Source organism: Piliocolobus tephrosceles, chromosome 4, assembly GCF_002776525.5.
Source record: "Piliocolobus tephrosceles isolate RC106 chromosome 4, ASM277652v3, whole genome shotgun sequence".
NCBI classification, from domain to species: domain Eukaryota; kingdom Metazoa; phylum Chordata; class Mammalia; order Primates; family Cercopithecidae; genus Piliocolobus; species Piliocolobus tephrosceles.
This window is the reverse complement of record NC_045437.1, coordinates 30,869,488-30,893,180: the sequence shown is the minus strand read 5'-3', so window position 1 is coordinate 30,893,180 and position 23,693 is coordinate 30,869,488. Positions and strand designations below refer to the sequence as shown.

Below are 23,693 nucleotides of genomic sequence, written 5' to 3'. Positions count from 1 at the left end.
TTTTTTTTTTTTGAGACGGAGTCTCGCTCTGTCACCCAGGCTGGAGTACAGTGGCCGGATCTCAGCTCACTGCAAGCTCAGCCTCCTGGGTTTACGCCATTCTCCTGCCTCTGCCTCCAGAGTAGCTGGGATTACAGGCGCCCGCCATCTCGCCCGGCTAGTTTTTTGTATTTTTAGTAGATACGGGGTTTCACCGTGTTAGCCAGGATGGTCTCGATCTCCTGACCTCGTGATCCACCCGTCTCGGCCTCCCAAAGTGCTGGGATTACAGGCTTGAGCCACCGCGCCCGGCCCACTGAATTTCTTATGTAACCTTCTAGAAACTTTCATTACAAATATTTACCACAAATATTTAGGTGAGTTATCAGGCACGTCACTGTTTAAGGAATAATCTGTTACACAGGATTTATGTATAGAATATCTCTGGAAAGCTAAATAAGAAACTGACTACAGTTTTTGTTTCTGAAACAAAGAACTGAGGGAATAGGGATAAGAGAGTGCTGTTTTTCAATGTACAGTTGTCCCTTGGTATCTGTGGGGGATTGGTTCGGGGACCTCCTGTGGATACCAAAATCTGTGGATGCTCAAGTCCCTGATATATAATAGTGTAGTATTTGCATATAACCTATGCATATCCTCTCATATGCTTTAAGTCATCTCTAAATTACTTATGGTATCTTAATACAGTGTAAATCCTATGTAAATAGTTGTTATATTGTATTGTTTTTTATTTGTATTATTTTTTACTCTTGCATTGTTATTTCTAGTTGTTTTTTATTTTTTCTGAATATTTCCTATCTGTGGCTGGTTAAATCCATGGATACAGAGGGCTAACTGTATATACCTGTACTGTATGATTTAATTTTTATCCATCACCCATGTATATATTACCCCGATTAATAAATGCAAAATAATGAATACTATCTACAGCAGGAGTTGGCAATCCACAGCCTATAGCCTGTTCTGTATGGCCCTCAAGTTAAGAATGGTACATACAACTTTAACAGGTTTAGAAAACAACAGAAAAGGGTATTAGTAGAGAATGTGAACCCCAAGGCCTAAAATAATTGCTAGCTGTCTGTTTAAAGAGTTTGCTGACTCCTCATCTAGAGAAAAGCCATACAATTCTCAAGAGCTATGTGTTAAAAATACAATATTTACCTGAGTGAACATTTCTTTGAAGGGATTCTTCACTGAAAAAAAATCCAAGTCAATATCTAAAACAAATGCCTTCCCTTTCTTCAAAATTTCCAGAATCTCCCCAGTGCTGGTGGCAGTCTGGCATTCCTGATTTTCAGAAGAACATGAGCATGATGGTTCTAGGCAAGTCTGGTCACTTCTCTGTGTTGCTGTGTCCTTTTCCAGTCCTTCTGAAGAAGAGTCACAGTTAGTAGAGGCAGTGTTTTCCGAATCTTCCAGGGCTAGCTTTGGTTTCTTAGCAGAAGACACTGCATCGTTTTCTTCTTGATTGTTACAGAGTTTATAAGGTTTTACCATAATTACATCCAATTGTAAAGGTTTTTGGTTCTCTAGCTGGTCTTCAGGTACATACAGACCATCACTTAGGAAGTAATGATCTGTACTTGTAACCCTGAATCAGAGGAAAAAACAATTTTTAAGAAGAATGGGCAAATTAGTTGACATTTCACTGTGGCATGGCAGAAATATAAGAACGGACCTATTTGACAAAAACTGAGAGCAGTCTCTAGTATTTGTACTTCCTGTTCTTCTGTAGAAATAGCATTCCTCAAATTCTTAGCTGGACACACAGCTGCCCCACATAAAGACTACATTTCAGTCTGCCTTGCAGCCTGGTGTGGCCATGTGATTAAATTCAGGCCAGTGGTTGTGAATGGAAGAAAAGCATACAGAGCTTTGCTCTCCTGTTTCCTGCTGACTGGCATATGAACACAGAGGTGGCAAGCCACCTTGGACTATAAAGACAAGGGCAGTATTCTAGAGATGGTAAAGATAGAAGGAACTAGGGTTCCCCAAACTCTAGAGCTGCCACATAGGCCTGGACTGTGTACACTGAATTCTAATACAAGAATAAACTTTCTTGTTTAAGCTAGTGTTCCTTTGTTCTCTCTCATACCAGCTGAATCTTTATCCAAAAAATCATTGAAGAGAAAAATTTCATCTGGAAATAATTTCTCTTAATAGAAACTCCCCGACATATTTTAGAGCTTTGTTAATTTCTATATAACCGTAATATTTTCAGTATGAAAGGTGACTCCGTAAATACTTTAAACAGTGAAGCCAAATACTTCTTCTAGAGGCATGCCTTACCCACCTAAAATAATGGTTAATATTTATTTCCCACTTGCCCTCTCCCAGCGTTCATAGCTGTAAACTGTAAAAGCTATTTTCCAAAAATAGATTAATGACATAGTCAAACTAATGTCCAAGTTTATTAAAACTGTACAACCCTAAGATGAGACTGTATCCCCCAATCTAAATTAATATTCTTTTTAATAACAGCAGTTTTCCCGTGTTCCTATCATACAAACACAAAAATATTTGTCAAACTGAACACATACATGTATATGTGTCTATTCCATAAATTTTTACTTGCAGGATTAACCAAAATCATGAATCAAAATCTTCCAAAATTGTTAATCACACACGGAGTTTCAAATGTCTGTGTCAGATTGCTGAAAATTATTTGATTTTGTAGGTTAAATCAGGCCTACCCACTGAAGTACTCAATAAAAACCCTACTACTATTTCACACATACCTGTAGTATGTACAATATTTATATGCTGAGTCTTAATTATTTCTTTTGAATTATATCTGAAATAAATACAATTTTCATATATCACAACCAAGCCATTTGTGTGAATGATAAGAATATATACCACAAAAGTTAATTGTGTCATTAAGAATAAATTAGAAATAAAGTATCATTTTCAGTGAGGAAGACTATCTGATTTTCAATGTATTACCATTTCATTCCACTATCCCTAAGGTTCTAGAACGTTATGGCTATACTGCTTAAAATATTTATCCCATTACAAGAGAATTTTAAAGTCAAGAACATATTGATATTTCTAAAAGTATTATAGTATCGCAAGATACAGAAAACATTGGTTAAACAGCTTATACAATAAAAACAGTTGCACATGTATCTCAAGTCAGAGGATACTGTAATTTACTTTAGATTAAGTACTTATCTGAAACTAATTATATTATAATCAAGAAAATTAAAGCCCCAAATCTACTCATTCAGCAGTTGGATTTATAAAAAAATCAAAGTGAGATAATTTTGACCTTTCACTATTAATTATTGTTTTTTTTTTTTTTTTTTTTTTTGCGATGGAGTCTCACTCTGTTGCCCAGGCTGGAGTGCAGTGGCACAATCTCAGCTCACTGCAAGCTCCGCCACCCTGGTTCACGTCATTCTGCCTCCTCAGCCTCCCGAGTAGCTGGGACTACAGGTGCCCACCATCATGACTGGCTAATTTTGTTTTTGTATTTTTAGTAGAGACGGAGTTTCACCATTTTAGCCAGGATGGTCTCGATCTCCTGACCTCGTGATCTGCCCATCTCGGCCCCCACAAAGTGCTGGGATTACAGGGTGAGCCACCGCAGCAAATTCAGCAGACAACAGTTACAATGAAAGGAAACAGTAAAATGTACTACTGAATATATAAATCTATAAAATACTTCAATGGCTTAAGGAGTTAATCAGCAATGAAGCCCAAATTGCAGAGGCTAAAGATCACATTCAAAATCTAATTTGACCAGCAACGAAATATAAATGGTACATGAAGAACATCAAGAGACTTAAAAGTTTGTTCTTCATGTTTTGAGAACTCTTTGGAGAAGCTGAGGCTTAATCTGATCCTATTTGTGTGCAGAGACTTATGAAGTTATTATAGGAATCCGAAATAAGAAACATTCAATCACGTCCATATTCACAAATATGAGGAAATTACCTGATTGTTGTGGTAGAAGTGTCTTTACCTACTAAAAAGTGGTGTTTTCCCTCTCTGATTTGCTGAGCCCATGTGGGATGAAACCATACTACATGTGAAAAATGGCCAGCATAAACCGCAGGCATAATCCAATTTTCAATACTTAATTCTCTGGAAAAGAAATAGAGAGACAACATTAGAACTTTTAAGGTGTTTTTTTTTTTTCCCCAAGTGTAATTTCATCCACAACATTTTAAGACCACAGGTCTCAAAGTATGGTCCCTTGAGTGGTTCCCGAGACTTTTTCAGGGATATCACTATTACAAAACTATTTTCATGAAAATACTAAGGTATTATTTCCTGTTTTCATTTATTGACATTTGCAAAGATGGTACAAAGGCACTGGTGGGTTAATGTTCCAACATTAATTAAGGCAGCAGCACCAAACTGTTAGTAGTTACTATATTCCTCGTTACCAACCACTGCCAAAATAAATAAATAAATAAATAAATAAATATAAAAGTTTCATTTGAGAACATCTTGATTTTATTAAATTTCCATCTTGAGTATACATTTTACAATATTCTGTGTGGCAAAATGAGAGATGCACAGAAAGCTCTCCTGCTACGTAGTTTGAAGCACAACAGTTGTCTCAAGGGAAAGCACTTGTTGTGACTGAAATTTGAGGTGAACACCATTTATCTTGAAAGGAGTGATCAATAAACTATGGTTATTCACACTTGGTACTGAATTGCTGAATTCTACATTTCAAATAAGCTTTAATAAACTACTACTTTTCAAGTTTTGGTGCACTCTCAAAGAATATTCACAATTATCTGAAGAGGCTATGAAAATACTCTTTCCTTTTCCAATTACATGTCTGTGAAAGCCTGAATTTTCATCATATTTTTCAACCAAAACACCATACGGCAATGGACTAAATGCAGAAATAGACATGAGAATCCAATGGTCTCTATAAAGGCAAATATTAAAAGGATTAAACATTGGCCAGGCTGTTTTTGTAAACAAAGTTTTTTTGGTTTGTTTCTTTTAAGAGATGGGGTCTGGTTGTGTTGCCCAGTCTGGAGTGCAGAGGCTATCCACAGGCTTGACCACAGCCTGGAACTGCTGGCCTCATGTGATCTTCCCACCTCAGCCTCCTGAGTAGCTGGGACTACAGGCTCATCCACCATGCCCAGCTTGTAAATAAAGTTTTATTGGAATACAGCTACTGTCATTTGTTTACACCGTGCCTGTGATTGTTTTCACACTACAAAGGCAAAGATAAATAGCTGCAACAAAGACCATACGGCCAGCAAACCTAAAATATTTACTAACCTGGCTCTTTAAGAAAGTTGTCAACACTTGTTCTAAATAAAATGAAAAGGCAAAAAGACAAACAAAACCCCCCCCAAACCCTTGAGTTTAGCAAAGTCTATTTCCTATAATTACTTATTATCTACTGCAAATTGTACTTCAAACACAAAAGACCATGAATAAAATCACATATTACCCGAAGAGTGTTTCCTTATCAAACACAGTGTCTGCTGGCATATTCACAGGAATAAGGAGGTCTGGATGTGAGTCAAAATGTAAAAAACTTATATTACTGGCAGGAAGATGCTTTGAGCCTATGGCCCGGTATATAAAGGGTAGAACCTGTAAAAGACACAGGCACACAATCAGAATTAACACTGAAACCATGAGCACACACTCAACTGCAGACTGAAAAATGCTAACTAATGCACATAATTGAAAGCATACTATGTTGCTGAAAAGTGGAAAAAGATAAAATTTATTGTAGATGGTGCAGATGATGATAATCTCGAGCATTACTTTGTCCTCAGAACTTCCAACCTGCACCTCTAGCTGCCTTCCTGCTGCCACCTGGAACTCAACAGGTCATGTGGGGAAACAGACCCCCAGGACTGGGGCTCAGGAACAAACTACCGCTTAATGCCTGTCCTAACATTAACTAGGTGTTCAAGGTATCCTAGGTCTCAAAGTATTTTTTTTTTTCCTTTAAAAAGGGATAGGGTCTTGCTCAGTCACCCAGCCTGGAGAGCAGTGGTGTGATCATGGCTCACTGCAGCCTTGGGCTCCTGGGCTCAGGCGATCCTCCCACCTCAGTCTCCTGAGTAGCTGGGATTACAGGCATACGCCCAGCTAATTTTTTCACTTCTATTTTTGTAGTGATGGGATTTCGCTCTGCTGTCCAGACTGGTTAGGATCTTTCTGGTACCCTTAGAATGGTGGGGTTGGGCTAGGTGGTACATAAAGGCCATTTCTCCTCTTACATCTTCTCTAATTCTAGGTTTAATACCTAATTTGAAAGCACCATCTAACCTAGGCTTTCTCATTATCTCAAGGTCATAGACACTATATCCAGGTCCTGAGAAACCTATCTTCCTCTCCTATTAACTGTCAGTATCAGTAAATCCCTATTATGTTTTAACATCCATAGAACCGCCTCCCATCCCAAGCCTACTGATGCTACTTTAAAACAAATTTATTAGCTCCATGGGCCTCCTTTGTTGACTTGGATAAGTCTAGATTAAGACACCAATTTAGCTACTGTAAATCAGCACGGCCATAAACATGGAAACCCCTTTTAGTGTTTATCTATGCGGGGCACCGTGTTAAAATATATATTTTTTACACAATATGGGCCGTGTGTAGCAGCTCACGCCTGTAATCCCAGCACTTCGGGAGGCCGACGGGGGCCAATCACGTGAGGTCAGACGTTCAGACCATCCTGGCTAATATGGCGAAGCCCCGTCTCTACTCAAAATACAAAAATTAGCTGGGCACGGTGATGTGTGCCTGTGATCCCAGCTACTCAGGAGGCTGAGGCAGGAGAATCGCTCGACCCCAGGAGGCGGAGGTTGCAGTGAGCCGAGATCGCGCCACTGCACTCCAGTCTGGGCAACAGAGAGAGACTCCGTCTCTAAAAAGAAAAAAAAAAAAAAAGAGTTGTAAACACAATATGCACACAATAATACTCCTAACAGCCCTGTGAGTCCTACGATTACTGTCCCCATTTCACATCAGAGTCCACATAAGGCCTCCCATCTAAACAGCAGGGCTGTGGTGGCGATTCCAGGAGACACTTGGAAGCCAGAGTTAATTGCAGGTTACGGTCACAGGGCTCTGCAGCCAGCCTGTCCAGGTTTGAATCCCGACGCCACCAGTTGTTTGGTCCTGGGATTTGGGGGCAAACCGAGGTGAATAAGTTGCCTCGACTCGTAGGAAACTCCCATAAATGTTAGTTCTCATTCTTCCTAGTTAGCTGTTTTGGGGTCCTCCCCACAGCAACGGAATCGGGAGTTTAACTGAATCGGGAGGCCAGAGTCTCTGGCCTCCGATGCTAAGGTTGCGCCGTCTGCTTGGTCCTCTGAGCGTCACGGTTTCCGCTGATTCTGCCCCAGAGCCCGGCCGCCGCCCACTCACCTCTTGATGATCCTCCACCACCCACACTGGGAGCTTGGGGTAACGCCGAAGACCAGCGCGCCCTCCCGCGGAGTCACTCATGTTTTTGCACCGGTCAGCTTTGCAGCAAAGCGGCGGCAGCTGGAGAAGACCCGGGAAAGCCGGCTCAACCCGGCCTGCCCTCTCCGGGCGGAAGCGCTCCCTCACCCGGTTGTGTTTTTGGATTGGAGGACGTAGAAGGAGGGCGCGGGCTCCAAAGGGTCCTTTGCTGACGATTGGTCTAGACGTCCATCGCTTTCGTTGACTCGCCAATCACCGCGTCCAAGGCCCTGTGGTGGGCTGAAGCGTTTTCCCTCCCTTGGCCCAGCTGTCTCAGGTTTGCTTTTTAATTCCCTTGGTTTCCTGTTCCGGAGGCGCGGGCGGCGCCACTGTCTTGTTACTTGCAGTAGTAGCCTGGCTTTTCTCTGACGGCGACCTCGCGGCCCGAGAGGCTTTTATAGGTAAAAGGGGTACCTTGCAAGTGTTAGAAGAGAGTTTCCGAGTGTCAGGATTTAAACGGGGCTGGAGTCTCCGGGGCTGGGGTGAAAGGCGTCCGGGAATTGGGGTAGGGCAGCCCCACTTCAGATTGCAGCTAAGGGCAAAACAGCGACCCTAGGCCTGGATCCCGCAAGTAGGTGGAAGTGAAAAAGGAGACCTTTCCTTCATTTGTGGAGCACACACTATGGTCCAGGCCTTGGGCCGTCCGGCTCTCGGAGGGGAGCGAGATCCTGAGCTCAGCGCCTGCCTCGTGGGGCGCAGCGTCTGGCGGGAGATGCAAACAGTAAATATGCAGTTACGGATCAGGATGAAGGTGACTGCCCTGCAGATCCACCTGGGGAAAGAGGGAGTTCTCAGTAAAAATGTAGTCACACTTTACAATTCTTTTTACATGCACTGACGTTCCTGGCTTTGTTAATTATTCAAGGCAGCTCCCTCAGTGTCTCTGCTTCCAAACCGCACCCGAGAAGAGACAGACGGAGAAAAGAGTTACTTTTCCAGTTGCAGTGAATTCCTTGACTTTTGAATTAAAGTCTGCATCCACAACACAGCCGGACTATGCCTTCAATAGGTCATTTCATGATTAGTATTTTTAGATTTTCTAACTACAGAAACATCCATGAGGATCTGGCAGTTTCACACTGTGCAAGAGTGTTCATGACCCTGACTTTTGCCCACCGCTAGGTGCAGCACACACCTTTGTGTTACCCTAAGCCCTGAACATACCTCTTTTTTGTGTGTTTATTGCATTATTTTTCAAGTATTTTTAAAATACTTACTTGTATGTGGGTTCTGAGTTCCTTGAATCCTACAGGCTGTGTGTCTTACTTATCTCTAAGTCTACAAGGCCGGGGACAGTACTTCCCTTGTATGGCTCATTAAATATTGCATGAATCAGTGAAAAGGTCTGCTTTCTGTTGCAGAGATACATGGAAGGGAAATGTACAGTAGCAACATGGAAACATATACTATTGGTGAGACAGTAAACATGTATTGACCACCAACTGTGTGTAGGTTCCTTTTCCCGGGGATGTGAAGGATACAGAGATGACTGTGAATCAACCCATATCATCAAGGAGCTGATAATCTAGTGGAGGAGTTAGACATGCGCATACTTCACTATGATGTGAGGCAGCCTCTGGTAAGTGCTGTAGAAGAATTAAGTATAGACTAAGTCTAGAGGGAATGGGATTACCTAAAGGAATCAGGAAGGGCTTCATGGAGGAGGTGGCATTTAAGATTGGTGGATGGACAGAAAAATCACTGGGCAGATTCATATGTTGGGAGATTTTTTTTTTTGAGATGGAGTTTCGCTCTTGTTGCCCAGGCTGGAGTGCAATGGTGCGATCTGAACTCTCTGCAACCTCTGCCTAGGGCGAGAGATTTTAGAAGTAGAACGTGAGGAAAGAACTAGCTGGTTCTTTGTACTCGAATGGTGATCCGTTGGGAAAACACGGGGTAGTAGGGTCTTTCTAGGGAAGGTACTGGAGAACAAGCCTGGGTGCAGAGTCTGCAGGGCGTTAAATGCCAACCAAGCACAGAGTTTGAACTTGATTCTGTTGGCAGTAAGTAGCCTCAGGAGCACCTGTCTGGGCCCCAGGTTTATCATGAGGGTACTGGACTGGATAATAATAGTCAGGAGTCAGGCACAGTGACTCATGCCTGTAGTTACAGCTGTTTCAGAGGCTGAGATGGGAGGATTGCTTCAGCCCAGGAGTAAGAGACAGCAGTGAACTATGATTGCACCACTGCACTGCAGCCTAGGGACAGAGTGAGACTCTGTCTCTAAAATTAAAAAAAAAAAAAAAAAGATGTTATTTGGTGCCTATTATTTATTAAGCACACTGATTGCTAAGATGATCCGAAATTATTTTCATGAGCCATTTGAAAGTCTACATAGTTAAGTTCTGTTGGTGAGACTTTTAGTTAGAAAGACTTTAGGAAAATGTTTCTATGTTAAAGCTTTTTGTACTCAATATTTATGTGAGTTTTTTTAAATGTTTTGCTGAAGTTCAAGTATTTGGAAAATCATTCATGTTTATAGTATTTTTCTGTGGGAGGAACTGAGAATGAAAATCAAGAATCGTAACTGTTGTGTTAACAAGATTATGGTTATGTTTGAATTTGAATGCTGGTCGCACTGTGATTTTTGTATTTGGTCTATGCCTACATGTTTTTTTTTTTAGACGGAGCCTCTCTCTGTCGCCCAGACTGGAGTGTGAAGCTCTGCCTCCCAGGTTCTTGCCATTCTCCTGCCTCAGCCTCCCGAGTAGCTGGGACTACAGGTGCCCACCACCACACCTGGCTAATTTTTTGTATTTTTAGTAGAGACGGGATTTCACCGTCTTAGCCAGGGTGGTCTTGATTTCCTGCCCTTGTGATCCGCCCGCCTCGGCCTCCCAAAGTGCTGGGATTACAGGAGTGAGCCACCGCCCCCGGCCTGTGCCTACATGTTTTTACCATGAAGGAAGCGAGAATATGAAGGGGGAGAGGAGAAATGATTTTTTTCCCAAGTCTTTTAACAAATTAGAGATGATCTATGCCTCTGATATAAGTCTTTTTAACTGCTGATAGTTTTGAGTTGGCAAAACTGGTAATAATGACATTTTAAAATTTAAGGACATTAAAAATTTAGTTGGAAACTTTAATACAGTTCAACATACTTTTAATTTTGTTAGTAGGCTAAGTGTATTGGAAACTGCAAAATCAGTGTTATGGTAATTGCAGAAATATTTTGTAGCATTGGCAGTTTGGGAAACATATTTATGTCTGTTTTATTCTTTCTGTTTTTTAGAGCTTATATTCTCTGCGGAAGATGTGACGTACCCAGGAGGTACATCATGATGCAGGGCAACACATGGTGAGTGCTGTGATGGGAATGTCAGTAGTTTGGGAGAACCGAGAGAGGAGCAAACATTGGTGCTGAGCTATAGAGGGTGGAAAGGATTTAGATACATGGGGAGAGGGGATAATGTGCTCGTTCTTTCAGCAATGGGCACAGTACAACAGAGGGCCATGCACAGGGCTAGGAAGCCAAACCAGAACAGTTAATAGACATTCCAGAGCACTACCCTGATAGTGCTTGCAGTTCCGAGGTGCAGGCAGACATTAAAGGTGGAATTAGGGCCGGGCGCGGTGGCTTACGCCTGTAATCCCAGCACTTCGGGAGGCCGAGGTGGGTGGATCGTGGGGTTAGGAGATGGAGACCGTCCTGGCGAACCCTGTGAAATCCCGTCTCTACTAAAAATACAAAAAAATTAGCCGGGCGTTGTGGCGGGGGCCTGTAGTCCCAGCTATTTGGGAGGCTGAGGCAGGAGGATGGCATGAACCTGGGGGACGGAGCTTGCAGTGAGTGGAGATCGCGCCACTGCACTCCAGCCTGGGCCACAGAGCAAGACTCCATCTCAAAAAAAAAAAAAAAAAAAAAGAAAAGGTGGAATTAGGTCCTTAGTAGGTGGATTGTAGTTACTGTAGGACCTGCCAAGAAGCAGCACAGAGGGTTGTGAGAGCAAGGAACCTAACGAAGCCCTGGGGTGAGTGACAGTGGTTATAGAAAGGCCAGCAAGGATATTATTGTAATAGCCATGCAAGAGGTGATGGTGTGAAGTAGTTGAATTCAGGAAATATTTATGAAGCAGAAACAATAGGATTTTTTTTTTTTTTTTTTTATTAAGTTGCCATATAAGTGACAGCAATTTTAGAGTAAATTTTTAGCTAAGGATGGGGGGTGAGGGAGGACAAGTCAGATGATTCCCTGGTATGTGTCTTAAGGACCATTAATGGTGTCATTTATTGAGATAGGAAATACTAGGAAAAGAGCAAATGTTTGTCTTGGAGAGGAAAGTCATTAATTCCTTTTAGCGTATGGTATGTTGAATTTGCAGAGAGACACTCAAGGAGAGAGATGGGGTTGACAATTGGCAGGGTGGGTCTGGAACTCAGAAGTTGTGGGCTAAAGGTGTAACTTGGGAGTTACTGACAGATTGGTGTTAATTGAAGCAGTGCAGGTGGGTAGCGTCACTTTGGAAGAGGGAGTGAGCAGAGTGCCTGGGCTAGACCCCTGAGGAATACCAGACGGTTAAAGTCCCGCTAGCAGAGAAGAAGCTGGTATGGGAGACTGCCAGGAGGAGCAGCCTGAGGAGTAGGAAGGCCACAGTGAAGGCGTCATGTCAGGAAGCCAAGAAATGCGTCCATAGGGGTGGGGGCTAGGGAGGCAAGCGGGGAGGTATCTGGGCTGATTGCTACACAGAGATCAAGCAAGGTGATTGAAAATGACCTTTGGTTTTCAAGACAAGGTGGGCACTGATCATGTCACTTACTGGAGTGCTGGTGGAAGCTGAAGTTGGATTAGAGTGAGTTGGAAGTATATACAGTTTTGTCTTAGCTTGGGCTGCCATGACTAAATGTTATAGACTGGGTAACTTAAGCTGTAAACATTTATTTCTCACAGTTCTGGAGGCTGGCAGTCTGCAATCAGGGTACCAGCACAGCCAGGTTTCTGATGCATGCCCTCCTCCTGCCTTGTAGGTGGCTGTCTTCTTGTTGTAGTCTCACTTGGCAAGGGGTGGGTGGCGGGGGTTTCTTTTTTCTTCCTCTCTTTATAAGGGTACTAATCCCATCAAAATTACCTCTCAGAGTCGCCACTTCCATGTAGCATCGCATCAGCATTATGGTTTCATCAGCATTAATTTTGGGGTGGACACAAACATTCAGTCTGTAGCAACTTTTTCAGGTCATTTGACTGTGAATGGGAGGGCAAAGAACGGGCAAAGTCAAGGGAGACCTGGAGGCCAACGGAAGTACTTTATGCTGGAATAGACCGGAGCACTTTCAAATGCTGATGTGAAGGATCTGGTAGCAGGGAGAGATGGAGGATTGCGGAGGGAGGGTGGTAATCCCAAATATGCATTTGGAGATGGGAGTGGGGTCTGGGAAGGCAAGCCCCCTTGTTCTCGTGAGGTCAAGATCAGAGGGGAACTTGAGCAAAGGCATAATAGCAAATGGTGAACAATGGGATGTTGAATTGGTCATTTTGGAAGTGGAGCAGCTTTAAGGAATGGTCGGTCCAGGGACTAAACATGGCAGTGGGCTGGGTGGCCAAGAAAGGGGAAGAGGAGTTTATTGAGCATGAGAGTTTCAGATATTAGCAGGAACCCAGTATTAAATGGGTGGTATATTCCAGTGGCTTGACTAGGGGGTCTTTGAGTTGCTCATCAAGATGGTCAGGCATTTATGAAACCCTGTTTACATAGTGAGGATTATTTTTTAAAAAAACTTTTCCCTTTTTCTTTTATGCCATGAAGTCACAGAATGTCATTCCACCCGGGACGAGGGTGTCCCCGAGGACGAGGAGGACATGGAGCCAGACCCTCAGCACCATCCTTTAGGCCCCAAAATCTAAGACTGCTTCACCCTCAGCAGCCTCCTGTGCAATATCAATATGAACCTCCAAGTGTCCCTTCCACCACTTTCTCAAACTCTCCAGCCCCTAATTTTCTCCCTCCACGACCAGACTTTGTACCCTTCCCCCCACCCATGCCTCCATCAGCGCAAGGCCCTCTTCCCCCCTGCCCAATCAGGCCTCCTTTCCCCAGCCACCAGATGAGGCACCCCTTCCCAGTTCCTCCTTGTTTTCCTCCCATGCCACCACCAATGCCTTGTCCTAATAACCCCCCAGTCCCTGGGGCACCTCCTGGACAAGGCACTTTCCCCTTCATGATGCCCCCTCCCTCCATGCCTCATCCCCCGCCCCCTCCAGTCATGCCGCAGCAGGTTAATTATCAGTACCCTCCGGGCTATTCTCACCACAACTTCCCACCTCCCAGTTTTAATAGTTTCCAGAACAACCCTAGTTCTTTCTTGCCCAGTGCTAATAACAGCAGTAGTCCTCATTTCAGACATCTCCCTCCATACCCACTCCCAAAGGCTCCCAGTGAGAGAAGGTCCCCAGAAAGGCTGAAACACTATGATGATCACAGGCACCGAGATCACAGTCATGGGCGAGGTGAGAGGCATCGGTCCCTGGATCGGCGGGAGCGAGGTCGCAGTCCCGACAGGAGAAGACAAGACAGCCGGTACAGAATTGATTATGACCGAGGGAGAACACCATCTCGCCACCGCAGCTACGAGCGGAGCAGGTAAACCACTTGTGCGTAGTTCTTTAATGAACTGCCGAGGCCCAGGCACAGTCATTCTCCATTTATGGCAACCAAACCAAAAGGGTCCAGTAGTGCATTTTGATTTATATAAGGAAAGGAAGCATATTTTGGACTCTCTTTTCAAGAGGAAGAAACAACTGACAAGTAAATAAGTTGAAGTCAGAAAAAATTGCTTTTAAAAAGCATTCCAAATATATCAGTGTAGATTCATTTCAGTTAATATAAGACTTTCACGCTGCATAATACAGTTGACATTTTAATGATGATCCCATGAGTTGAAAGATCTTGTATTTTTTGTGTTAGCATTGGTTAAATTATGTTCAGTGTGATCATCATATCAGGTTATAGCATTTGAGTGTTTTTGGAACTGGCGATTTGCATGTTAATAAAGAATCAAATTAGTTAACAGGCAGGACTTTCTGATTTTTAGGATAAATGGAAATTTATTGTACATTGTTGGCTTCTTGGTTGGTTTCTTTGTAAAACGAAGTAAGATTATTTACACATTATGAAAGTTAGTGTTTTTCTTTTTTTTTTATGATGGAGTCTCACTATGTTGCCCAGGCAGGAGTGCAATGGCGAGTTTCAGCTCACTGCAACCTCCGTTTCCTTGGTTCAAGTGATTCTCTCACCTCAGCCTCCCAAGGAGATACGATTACAGGTACACATGACCACACCCCGCTAATTTTTTTTTTTTTTTTGGGACGGAGTCTCGCTCTGTCACCTAGGCTAGAGTGCAGTGGCGCGATCTCCGCTCACTGCAGCCTCCGCCTCTGGGTTCAGGTGATTCTCCTGTCTCAGCCTCCTGAGTAGCTGGGATTACAGGCGTGCACCACCACGCCCAGCTAATTTTTGTATTTTTAGTGGAGATGGGGTTTTGCCATGTTGGCCAGGCTGGTCTCGGAACTCCTCACCTCAGGTGATCAGCCCCCCTCAGCCTCCCAAAGTGCTGGGATTACAGGTGTGAGCCACTGTGCCTGGCCTAATTTTTGTATTTTTAGCAGAGACAGGGTTTTACCATGTTGGCCAGGCTGGTCTTGAGCTTCTGAACTCAAGTGATCCACTCACCTCGGCCTCCTAAAGTGTTGGGATTATAGGTGTGAGCCACCATACCTGGCCCAAAATTGCTTTTAATCTGATTTTGTTGCATTGAAATGGATTCTTACTGAAGAAAGTTATAGTTAAAAAATACTGTTTCATTCTATATTACATTTCTTTTTTCAAAAGACCAAATATGTATAAATATGAGAGAAATAAGGTTTCAAGGAGGCATTTCTAAAACTGGGATTCTAGCTGGGCTTACAGAAATACTCTGAAGTTACATGCAACTTTTGTGTGTGTGTGTGTTTTTCTATAAGGAAGCTTACATCAGATTCTCAAAGAGGAGGGTGTGAGTCTGTTACCCCAAAAGCCTAAGAACCATTGGTTTATATGGAAAAATAAAAGACACATACCAATTGTGCTAATGTTTATTTATGCCTCAGTGAACTCTTATGTTGATGAAGATTTGAGGTCTTCTGTTGTCAAGCTAATAATGGTGCTTCTCTTTCTTTCCCCAGTAGTGTACTTACCTTCATTGTCTTGTGGAACTTTTGTGCTGAAAGTGTTTGAGCTCCCCAGACCAAGTGACTTCACTATGGGTTTGCAGAGAGCTGGTCTTGGCTCTTGTTGCTCTGCCAAACAAGAGCAACAATTCACATCTGTTTCCACACTTTTCTCATGGCTCTATCAATTTGGCTCTGACTAAACATTTTGCCAGTCAATTAAATGATAGTGGTCATTCTCTGCCTTGAAGAGAGGGATTAGTGCTCAAAGGTTCAGAAGGAAAATGCTTTGTTGCCTCTCCCTGGTGGCCTGGTAGAAGGTAGAAGGGAATGTGTTTCTTGTAGGGATGACTGATTTCTGGTGGGCCAAAGCTGAGTGAGAGTTGCTAGACTTTAAAAATCTTTTCAGCATGGACTACTGTTTCTGGTCAATATTCTGTGATGTACTAGTTGGCAGAGGCATAGGCATGTGATAGTTTTTCTTTTTTTTTTTGGGAGACAAAGTGTTGCTCTTGTCCCCTAGGCTGGAGTGCGATGGCACGATCTCAGCTCACTGCAACCTCTGCCTCCCAGGTTCAAGCGATTCTCCTGCCTCAGCCTCCCGAGTAGCTGGGATTATAGGCACTGCCACCATGCCCAGCTAATTGTTGTATTTTTAGTAGAGGCTGGGTTTCACCATGTTGTTCAGGCTGGTCTCGAACTCCTGACCTCAAGTGATCCGCCTGCCTTGGCCTCCTAAAGTGCTGGGATTATAGTTGTGAGCCACCACTCCTGGCTGGCATGTGATAGTTAATGTTACTCTCATTTCTATGATAGTTTTGTAGTGCAAATGTAAACTGGAAAGAGTAATAGGTAAATAGTTTGTAAATAGTTCTCTTCAGACTCCAAAGTAATTGTTAATAATTCCGTTTCTGGGAAAACATTTTGCAGCAAGCATTCTAGATAGTGTTGTATTTCCCCCTCCGTTTTGAGATGCTGTAATTAGAGGAGTTGTCAGGGCTCTGCTGTAAATCCTAAATTTTTCCATCAAGGCTTCAACTTTGAGTTATGTGTTTGTTTGAAGAAACTGGGATGTCCTGTGAATTGAGGATCTCAGTAAAATCAAGTGTCGTAAGAATTACTTCTAACCTGATTTATTCTAAACCACACTCCTTTGCTATGAGGATCTATATCTTTCTAAAATGGTCTTTATTTATATTCGTGTTGTTTTATAATATGCTTGGGGCATTTGTTTTGGAGCTGCCTAGTGGCATAGCTACATTAGAATTAATATCCCTTTGGGATATTAATTAGGTGGAATGTCAGTCATTTGTCTTATATGACATGCTTCTGTGAAACAAACATGGAGCACATGAAGTCCTAGTATAACTTCTAGAAGTATATTGGGAAAACGGAATCTTCATAAATTTGGATTGTGTTAAGTTTATGCAAATTCTATAGTCTGTTCTCTGGCTGCTCCTCCCCTGCTTCTTGGGGTAAGTGAATCTATCCTTTTACAAATTCTGTCTTCCCTATTTTTCTCTGCCTCCAAAATGTGGTTGAATAACAATTGCAAGATTGTCTTAGGGTGGACTGTGTTTAGAAAAGGTCTGTGAAGAAGTGGATATATATATTTGTTGTCATGAAAAATGAAAGTTACTCCAGGGGATAAGGAAAGAAATCGCTACAGGCAAATGTAGTGCACCAAGTACACTGTTGAGCAGAGTGGTAAGGAAGTGTGCCCTGGGCTTCACCTAGCTAGGGAGCACTACCACACAGGAATTCTCCGCTGTTCTTGGAACAGTAAAGGTGTAGCTATTGGAGAACTAGCCTAATGTACCTAAGGGATCTCTTAATGCTTGCAAACAAGGAAGAATCTTGGGAAAAGTAACACAAACATAGCTTTCCTTGCTTTAAATGAATTTGTCTTGATAGTGTTACTAATGTTATTTATATCCAAATTGGTCTTTTCAAGTCCTCCCCACTCAGAGGTACCAATCATCATTAGAAGGGTTATTCTTAAATGCAAAATTCTATTGGCTGTATGTTAAAAAACAAAAATCAGAGATATTCTCTAATTAGAATTTTTATTTAGAAATGTAGCCAATTATTCTTTTCAACAGCCGTGCCATTACAAATTACATATATCTTTGACATGTGGCATGGTTCACTAATTTCTATACAATAACTAAAATTTACTGCCCAAATGTAAACTGTGATTTTAGAAATGTATGAGATGAAGAATGTAGAATCCAAATCTCTGACTGCTTTATTTGGGTTAGCTGATGTATATCTGAGGATTGTGTATATATCAGAAACATTATTCAGAGGAGTCTTCCTTTAGAACAGGGGAATCTTTAAGTGGAAAACAATTTCTATTTTAATGCTTAAGCACTCACCGATCTCTGTCAGTTTTGTAAGTTCTATTTTCAATGTATCGACATTTCTGTTTGGCGATAGGTTGGGGAATATTTTTGAGTTCAAACATTTTTATGGTCTTCTTTCTGGAATCTGGAATCTGAATAAAAATCATTTTATTTTTCCTATTCTAAGATTGGAAGGTTACTTCCTTTAGACTTGTAGTTCTGATTCAGTCACACTAGAGTTCAGATATCTCGTCTAGATCCTCATTGTTACATAGGCTCAAAAGCTATTAATATTATTAAACCCCAGTTTTGCAATGGAAGGTTTTAAAAATTCCTCATCTATTTTTTTTGCATTAAGTAAGCCCCAAATCTCCATTTAGTTTTTTTCCAGATGAAAAATAGCATTCAAGTGACTTAGTCTTGCCCTCATGGCAGGTTAGTGATAGCTGGAACTACAACTCAAGCCTATAAGCCATAAGCATTAAGAGCTCTTTCATTATAGAATCTTGTCCTAATTTTCACTATAAAAGTTTTATAATTTATATTTATTTGATGGGTGAGATAGAGCATTTTCTAGAAATCAATAGGATATGGAGTTCTTTAGAGTTTTCCCTCTAGGTTAAATAACCAAGGATTGAATGATTGCAAGGTCTTAAGGGAAGATTAGGATAGGATTCCCATTATTGCATAGCATCACGTATGACTGCTTTCTTTAAAGAAAACTGCAAAAATTGTCCAAGTTAGTTAACTTCTGTAAAGTGAAAAGCTCCTTTATCCTCTAATAAATTAAGAAGGCATAAAAATGTCCCCTAGTGAATAGTGCCTGAAAAATTCATAGATGTGGTCCATTTATCTAGAAGATGAATTCAGTGAAAAGAGATGGTGTTTTTGAGTCTTTCTGTTGAAAACAGCTCTGTGTATTAATTCCTTTAAGAGAGCGAGAACGGGAGAGACACAGGCATCGAGACAACCGAAGATCACCATCTCTGGAAAGGTCCTACAAAAAAGAGTATAAGAGATCTGGAAGGTAAGCAAGGAGTTGACACTGAAAGAAGTCGTAGGATTATCTCCTTGAATTCAAATTTTGTGCTTGTACAGAGCAGCAGCCAAGTCTTCATAATGGCCTCAGAGTCTGTCCAAGGTGACCTGTGAAAAGCTAAACAGCCTTTAATTTAAAAGACTTTACTTTCAAGATGCATTGATTATGCCCAAGGAAAATCTTGATAAATTTCCAAAAATTAGAAATTATACAGACCACTTTTTCTGACCACAGTGCTATAAAACTATACATTAATAATTTTAGAAAACCTTGGAAATTCATAATTATGCTCTTTAATTTACATGTTTCAGAAAAATAGAGCAAAACTGCAGTCATATTTTCATTAGAAAATGACATTGAGATTGCTATCACCCACATCTTAAAGGGTGTAATCAATTCTATATCCCGAAGTAAAATTTTTGGTCTTAACATTAATATAATGGTAATGAACAACAGCACTCTAGAATCTGACAGATTCGGGGTCAGTTATTAGCTTTCCCAACTTTATTACTGGGCACAGTTATCAGTTTCTTCGTTTGTAAAATAAGGACCATTATATGTACCTTCTTGAGTGATAAGGGGTCATTGAGATAATGCATGTCAAACACTTAGAACTGGGCCTGAAGTAAGTGCCAAATAAATCGTAACTGTGTATGTAATTATTATCTGAGCACTTGGCTATAGAAATTGGTGGAACTTAAGAAAAGCAGAAGAAGGGATTTAAAGATAAATTAATGAAATGGAAACAGAACTATAGTGATATAACTTTACTGTAAGTAAATGCAAATACAATTTTTAAAGTTGGAAATCAAGAAAAGAAAAATTTACATAATATTAGGTTTGAGAAAGTATATTATTACAGGAATGAAAAGAAATTAAAAAATTTAAAACAGTATAAAAATTAAATGTGATGGGTCGATTTCTAAGAAAACAAAAATAATTTCACACAAGAAGCAGAAAACTTTAATAGTTCGATAACTGGAAAAAAATGGAAAAAGGTTACTTTGCACCACCTCTAAAAAAAGTTTTAAAGTGATCTTGAACACTTAAAAAAAGATGGAAGGACAGCTCAGATCATTCTGTGGTAGCAGGAAAAACCAGATGGCGAGACCTAACCAAGGGGAAAAAATGACACAAAAATGACACAGCAATCTCTCTTACAAATATGGATATAAAATCACTAATTAGGATATTAGCAAATGTTTTCAGTGGTTAAAATAACTGATAGAGTTTATTCCAAGACTGCATGGATAGAAAAGTTAATATTAGAAAATCTGTATTCTTTGTGTCAAAATCTGTAGGGTTATCTCAGTACTTGCCTTTTAGGTATTTAAAGTAAAACCAACATCCATTTGTGTGTAAAAACTAGTAAACTAGAAATATTAGCAGACGTCTTTAACATGATGAAGAATGCTAGCTCATGATGAACCTGATGGATACCACCCCAGAGAGTCAAACGTGGTGTTGAAGCCTACAGGCCTTTCCCATACAAATTTGAAAAAAGGCAAGGTAGCCCCATTGCTTATCATCATTACTGAATATCCTTATGATACAATCAACGTGCTAATTAAAAACATGGTGTCTTTGTGTGTCCCGGGTATTGTACTGGTATGGGTGATACAGTCATTAACAAAGGCCCCCACTTAATAGGAAAAGGAAAGTTAAGTGCTGTAAGTGCGTTTGATAGGACACTTACATATTGCTGTGGATTAGATCAGATTAATTAGGAAGGATGAAAAGAGGGCCTGAGGAGGAGGAGAGGAGACAGGAGAAAAGTGAGAGTATTATGTCAGTGGACATCATTGAGGACCTATTTGAGGTGGATGATTTTTAAGGTATAAGTGCTGGAAATAGCCTCGGTGTAATGGTTTCTTCTCTAATGGCTGGTAGCTTGCAGAGAAGGTAGACTTGAATTCTATGAGTTCTGACTAATGCAGTAGAAAATAAAAATAAGAGATGGAAATACTATGAAGGGGAAAAGTTACCAGTTTGCCCTATAGCATATTGGCAAGAAGAAATATTGGGAGTTTGGATTTCGAATTTTAGAGTGCCTGAGATACTTACCTAAGAAAGATCTTTTGTTCTGTGTTGAAGTGCCCTTCTCAAAGTGTTAAAAAGAAATATTAATTGATGTTCACAACAGATGACCCTGACCATTCATTACATCATTCACACGCCTGCTTAAAAGGATGGGTGAGGATGTCTTTTGCCTGTGTTTCTTGGCAATAATAATAAACATTTGGTGGGATTTCTTTTCAGAACATGCTGAAATGTCTGTATCAACCATATTAACATTTAACTACTACTTCCTAGGTTTATCATATTAGATACACTGATTTTCAAGGCTGTTTTCTCCTTTGTAGGGGATGTTAATATCTGCCTTCTAGGGTTGCTGTCAGGATTAAATGTGAAATGTCAATAAAGTGCTCAGCAGAGTGCTAGCCTCAGAGTAAGCACCAAAACAAACAAAAAGGAGCCACTAGAGTTGCCATTACTACCTGACAGTATTTAATAGCCTTTTAAATAAAAGACACTACCTGGTTAGAAAGTGTAGTGCAAAGAAAAATTAAATTTACAATTCACTATGGAAAGTTATTAATAAATTAATTAAGCATCTTATAATGCATGGGACCAATGGGAAGAAAACTAATAAAATGTAGCTGATGACAAAGAAGGTGATGTAATGAAAGGAAGATATGTCCTGTTCCTGTAGTGGATAACCATGTTGTAAAAATACCAGTTTTCTTCACAATATAATCATGCACCACATGGCATTTCAGTCAGTGACAAACTCTATAGAACACTGGTCCCATAGATTATAATACCTTATTTTTTTACTGGACCTTTTCTATGTTCAAATGTGTCTGGGTACACAAATACTTACCATTGTATTATAATTGCCTGCAGTATTCAGTACAGTCACATGCTGTACAGGTTTGTAGCCTAGTAGCAACAGGCTATGCCACCTGTCCTAGGCATGTAGTAGGCTATACCATCTAAGTTTGTGTAGGCACACTGTGATGTTTGAACAGTGATGAAATCACCTAAGGACTCATTTCTTAGAATGTATCTCTGTTGTTAAGTGACACATGACTGTAATCTATAATTTTATTGTAACTTCAGTTAAAGTACTGTGGTTTTTTTTTTTTTTTTTTTTTTTTGTAGTTTTTAAACATGTAAAAAGTGATGGGTATCTCACTTTGTTGGCCAGATCGGTCTTGAACTGCTGGCCTCAAGTGATCTTCCTACCTCGGCCTCCCGAAGTGCTGGGATTATGGGCATGAGCCACCGTGCCTGACTCAGAGTACTGACTTTAGAACTTCGTAATGACTCTTTAACTTTTCCTTGGGATAGAAGTTAGGATAATGAAGATAAATAGTAATGCAAGGATACTTACTCTGGAAATATTAAATGTTCTGGAAATATATAATAATTTTAAAAATTTGATACAGGTTAAATAGATCAATGAAACAACTATAGAGCAACATTCAAGAATATATATTACATCTAATAAATAATATATAAAGTTACATGTGATAAAGAATATATATTTTTTCAAATCAGAGGAGAAACTGGCAATTGGTGAGCCATTTGGGGGAAAAATTGAGATTAGATTTCTGCCTTACACCTTGGAGAGAGAGAATTTAAAAATTGTATTAAAAGTAACTGATGAAAATATAAAATCTTTTTTTAGCCTTGGGATAGGAAATGACTTCCAAGCCTACTAAGGCAGGGAGCATAAAAAGATCTCTAGATTTGACTTTATAAGTATGTAACCACAAACAAACAGATTTCAAAGCAAGGAACTGGAAATGGTTACAATGCATATGACAGAGGGAGGACAGATATCTTAATGAAAACTGTTTCAACAAAGAAAGACTCTAATAATAATTTTAAAAATATTTGCATAGCCTGTGACCAGAATGTTCACAAAAGAAGTAAGCATGAAATGTATTCATTTCAGTATTGATAAAATATTTCAAATTAAATTATATGAAAATTCTTTCTCATCAGAATGGCAAAGATGAAAAATAACCATGGTGGCGGGATGTGTGGAAATGGGAACTCCTACGTGGTTTTGATGGTAGTCTAAACGAGTACTACCAAACTAGAGAGAAGCCTTAAAAAGTATACATCTGGGAAAGAATCTGACAAGTGTGCAAAGAACACAAATGTGTTCATGATAGCATTGTTTATGGTGGAAGAAAAGTAAATGTTAACCTAAATGACTATTGTTAGATTTGTTAAATTATGGTATATGCTTAGAATAATAATACACCTATTAAAAATGCTCCAAATATAGAATTACTGAAATAGCTGTTCCTGATTTACTACTGAATGAGAAGGTCAGGCTATAACATTAAAACATTTGTGAAATATAGTGATTACCTCTGAGTGGTGTTATGTGTGGTTTTTGTTTTATTTTTGTTTATGTTTGTGCTTTATTTTTTTCTACAGTGAACATACATTGACAGTAATTTTTCTGGTAACAAAACTAATGATGCATATTGTAATGTTTAGAAGTTGTATAAATAATGTATATACTCTTTCTAATCCTCCCCAAGTATACATACCTACACACACATATATACATACAGACTTTGCCTGTTATAAAATTACAAGTTAGTGGTAGAGTTAATGAGAATACTTGTTACTTTGATCTGGATGTAAGCTTTGATGGATAGTAGTAACTTTGTTAGTGGAGCTGTGAAGGCTACCAGCT

General features: G+C 40.4%; 2 protein-coding genes across 9 annotated transcripts in view; one reads left to right on the top strand and one right to left on the bottom strand.

The window, feature by feature from the left end:
• C4H5orf22 (chromosome 4 C5orf22 homolog) overlaps nucleotides 1-7,567 on the bottom strand; it is a 25,820-nt gene extending 18,253 nt beyond the window's left edge. The window contains exons 1-4 of one of the 2 annotated variants that reach the window (XM_023216554.1): nucleotides 7,369-7,567; nucleotides 5,432-5,577; nucleotides 3,940-4,089; nucleotides 1,162-1,591 (exon numbers count right to left, since the gene is read on the bottom strand). In XM_023216554.1, the coding sequence (XP_023072322.1) occupies nucleotides 1,162-1,591; nucleotides 3,940-4,089; nucleotides 5,432-5,577; nucleotides 7,369-7,449 (807 nt within the window). In that variant the 5' untranslated portion in view covers nucleotides 7,450-7,567. The remainder of the gene's footprint in view (nucleotides 1-1,161; nucleotides 1,592-3,939; nucleotides 4,090-5,431; nucleotides 5,578-7,368) is intronic. The other variant, XM_023216555.1, reaches the window with a different exon arrangement.
• A 142-nt stretch (nucleotides 7,568-7,709) lies between these two features.
• Nucleotides 7,710-23,693, top strand: part of DROSHA (drosha ribonuclease III) — a 138,270-nt gene continuing 122,286 nt past the window's right edge. For 5 of the 7 annotated variants that reach the window (XR_003309741.1, XM_026455971.2, XM_026455975.1 and 2 more), the window contains exons 1-5: nucleotides 7,710-7,847; nucleotides 8,899-9,025; nucleotides 10,679-10,744; nucleotides 13,188-14,021; nucleotides 18,866-18,958. Coding sequence is in view for 6 of the 7 variants with exons in the window: in XM_026455971.2 (XP_026311756.1) it covers nucleotides 10,725-10,744; nucleotides 13,188-14,021; nucleotides 18,866-18,958 (947 nt within the window). In the remaining variant the exon portion in view is untranslated. The remainder of the gene's footprint in view (nucleotides 7,848-8,898; nucleotides 9,026-10,678; nucleotides 10,745-13,187; nucleotides 14,022-18,865; nucleotides 18,959-23,693) is intronic. The other 2 variants (XM_026455976.1, XM_026455974.1) reach the window with 1 other exon arrangement.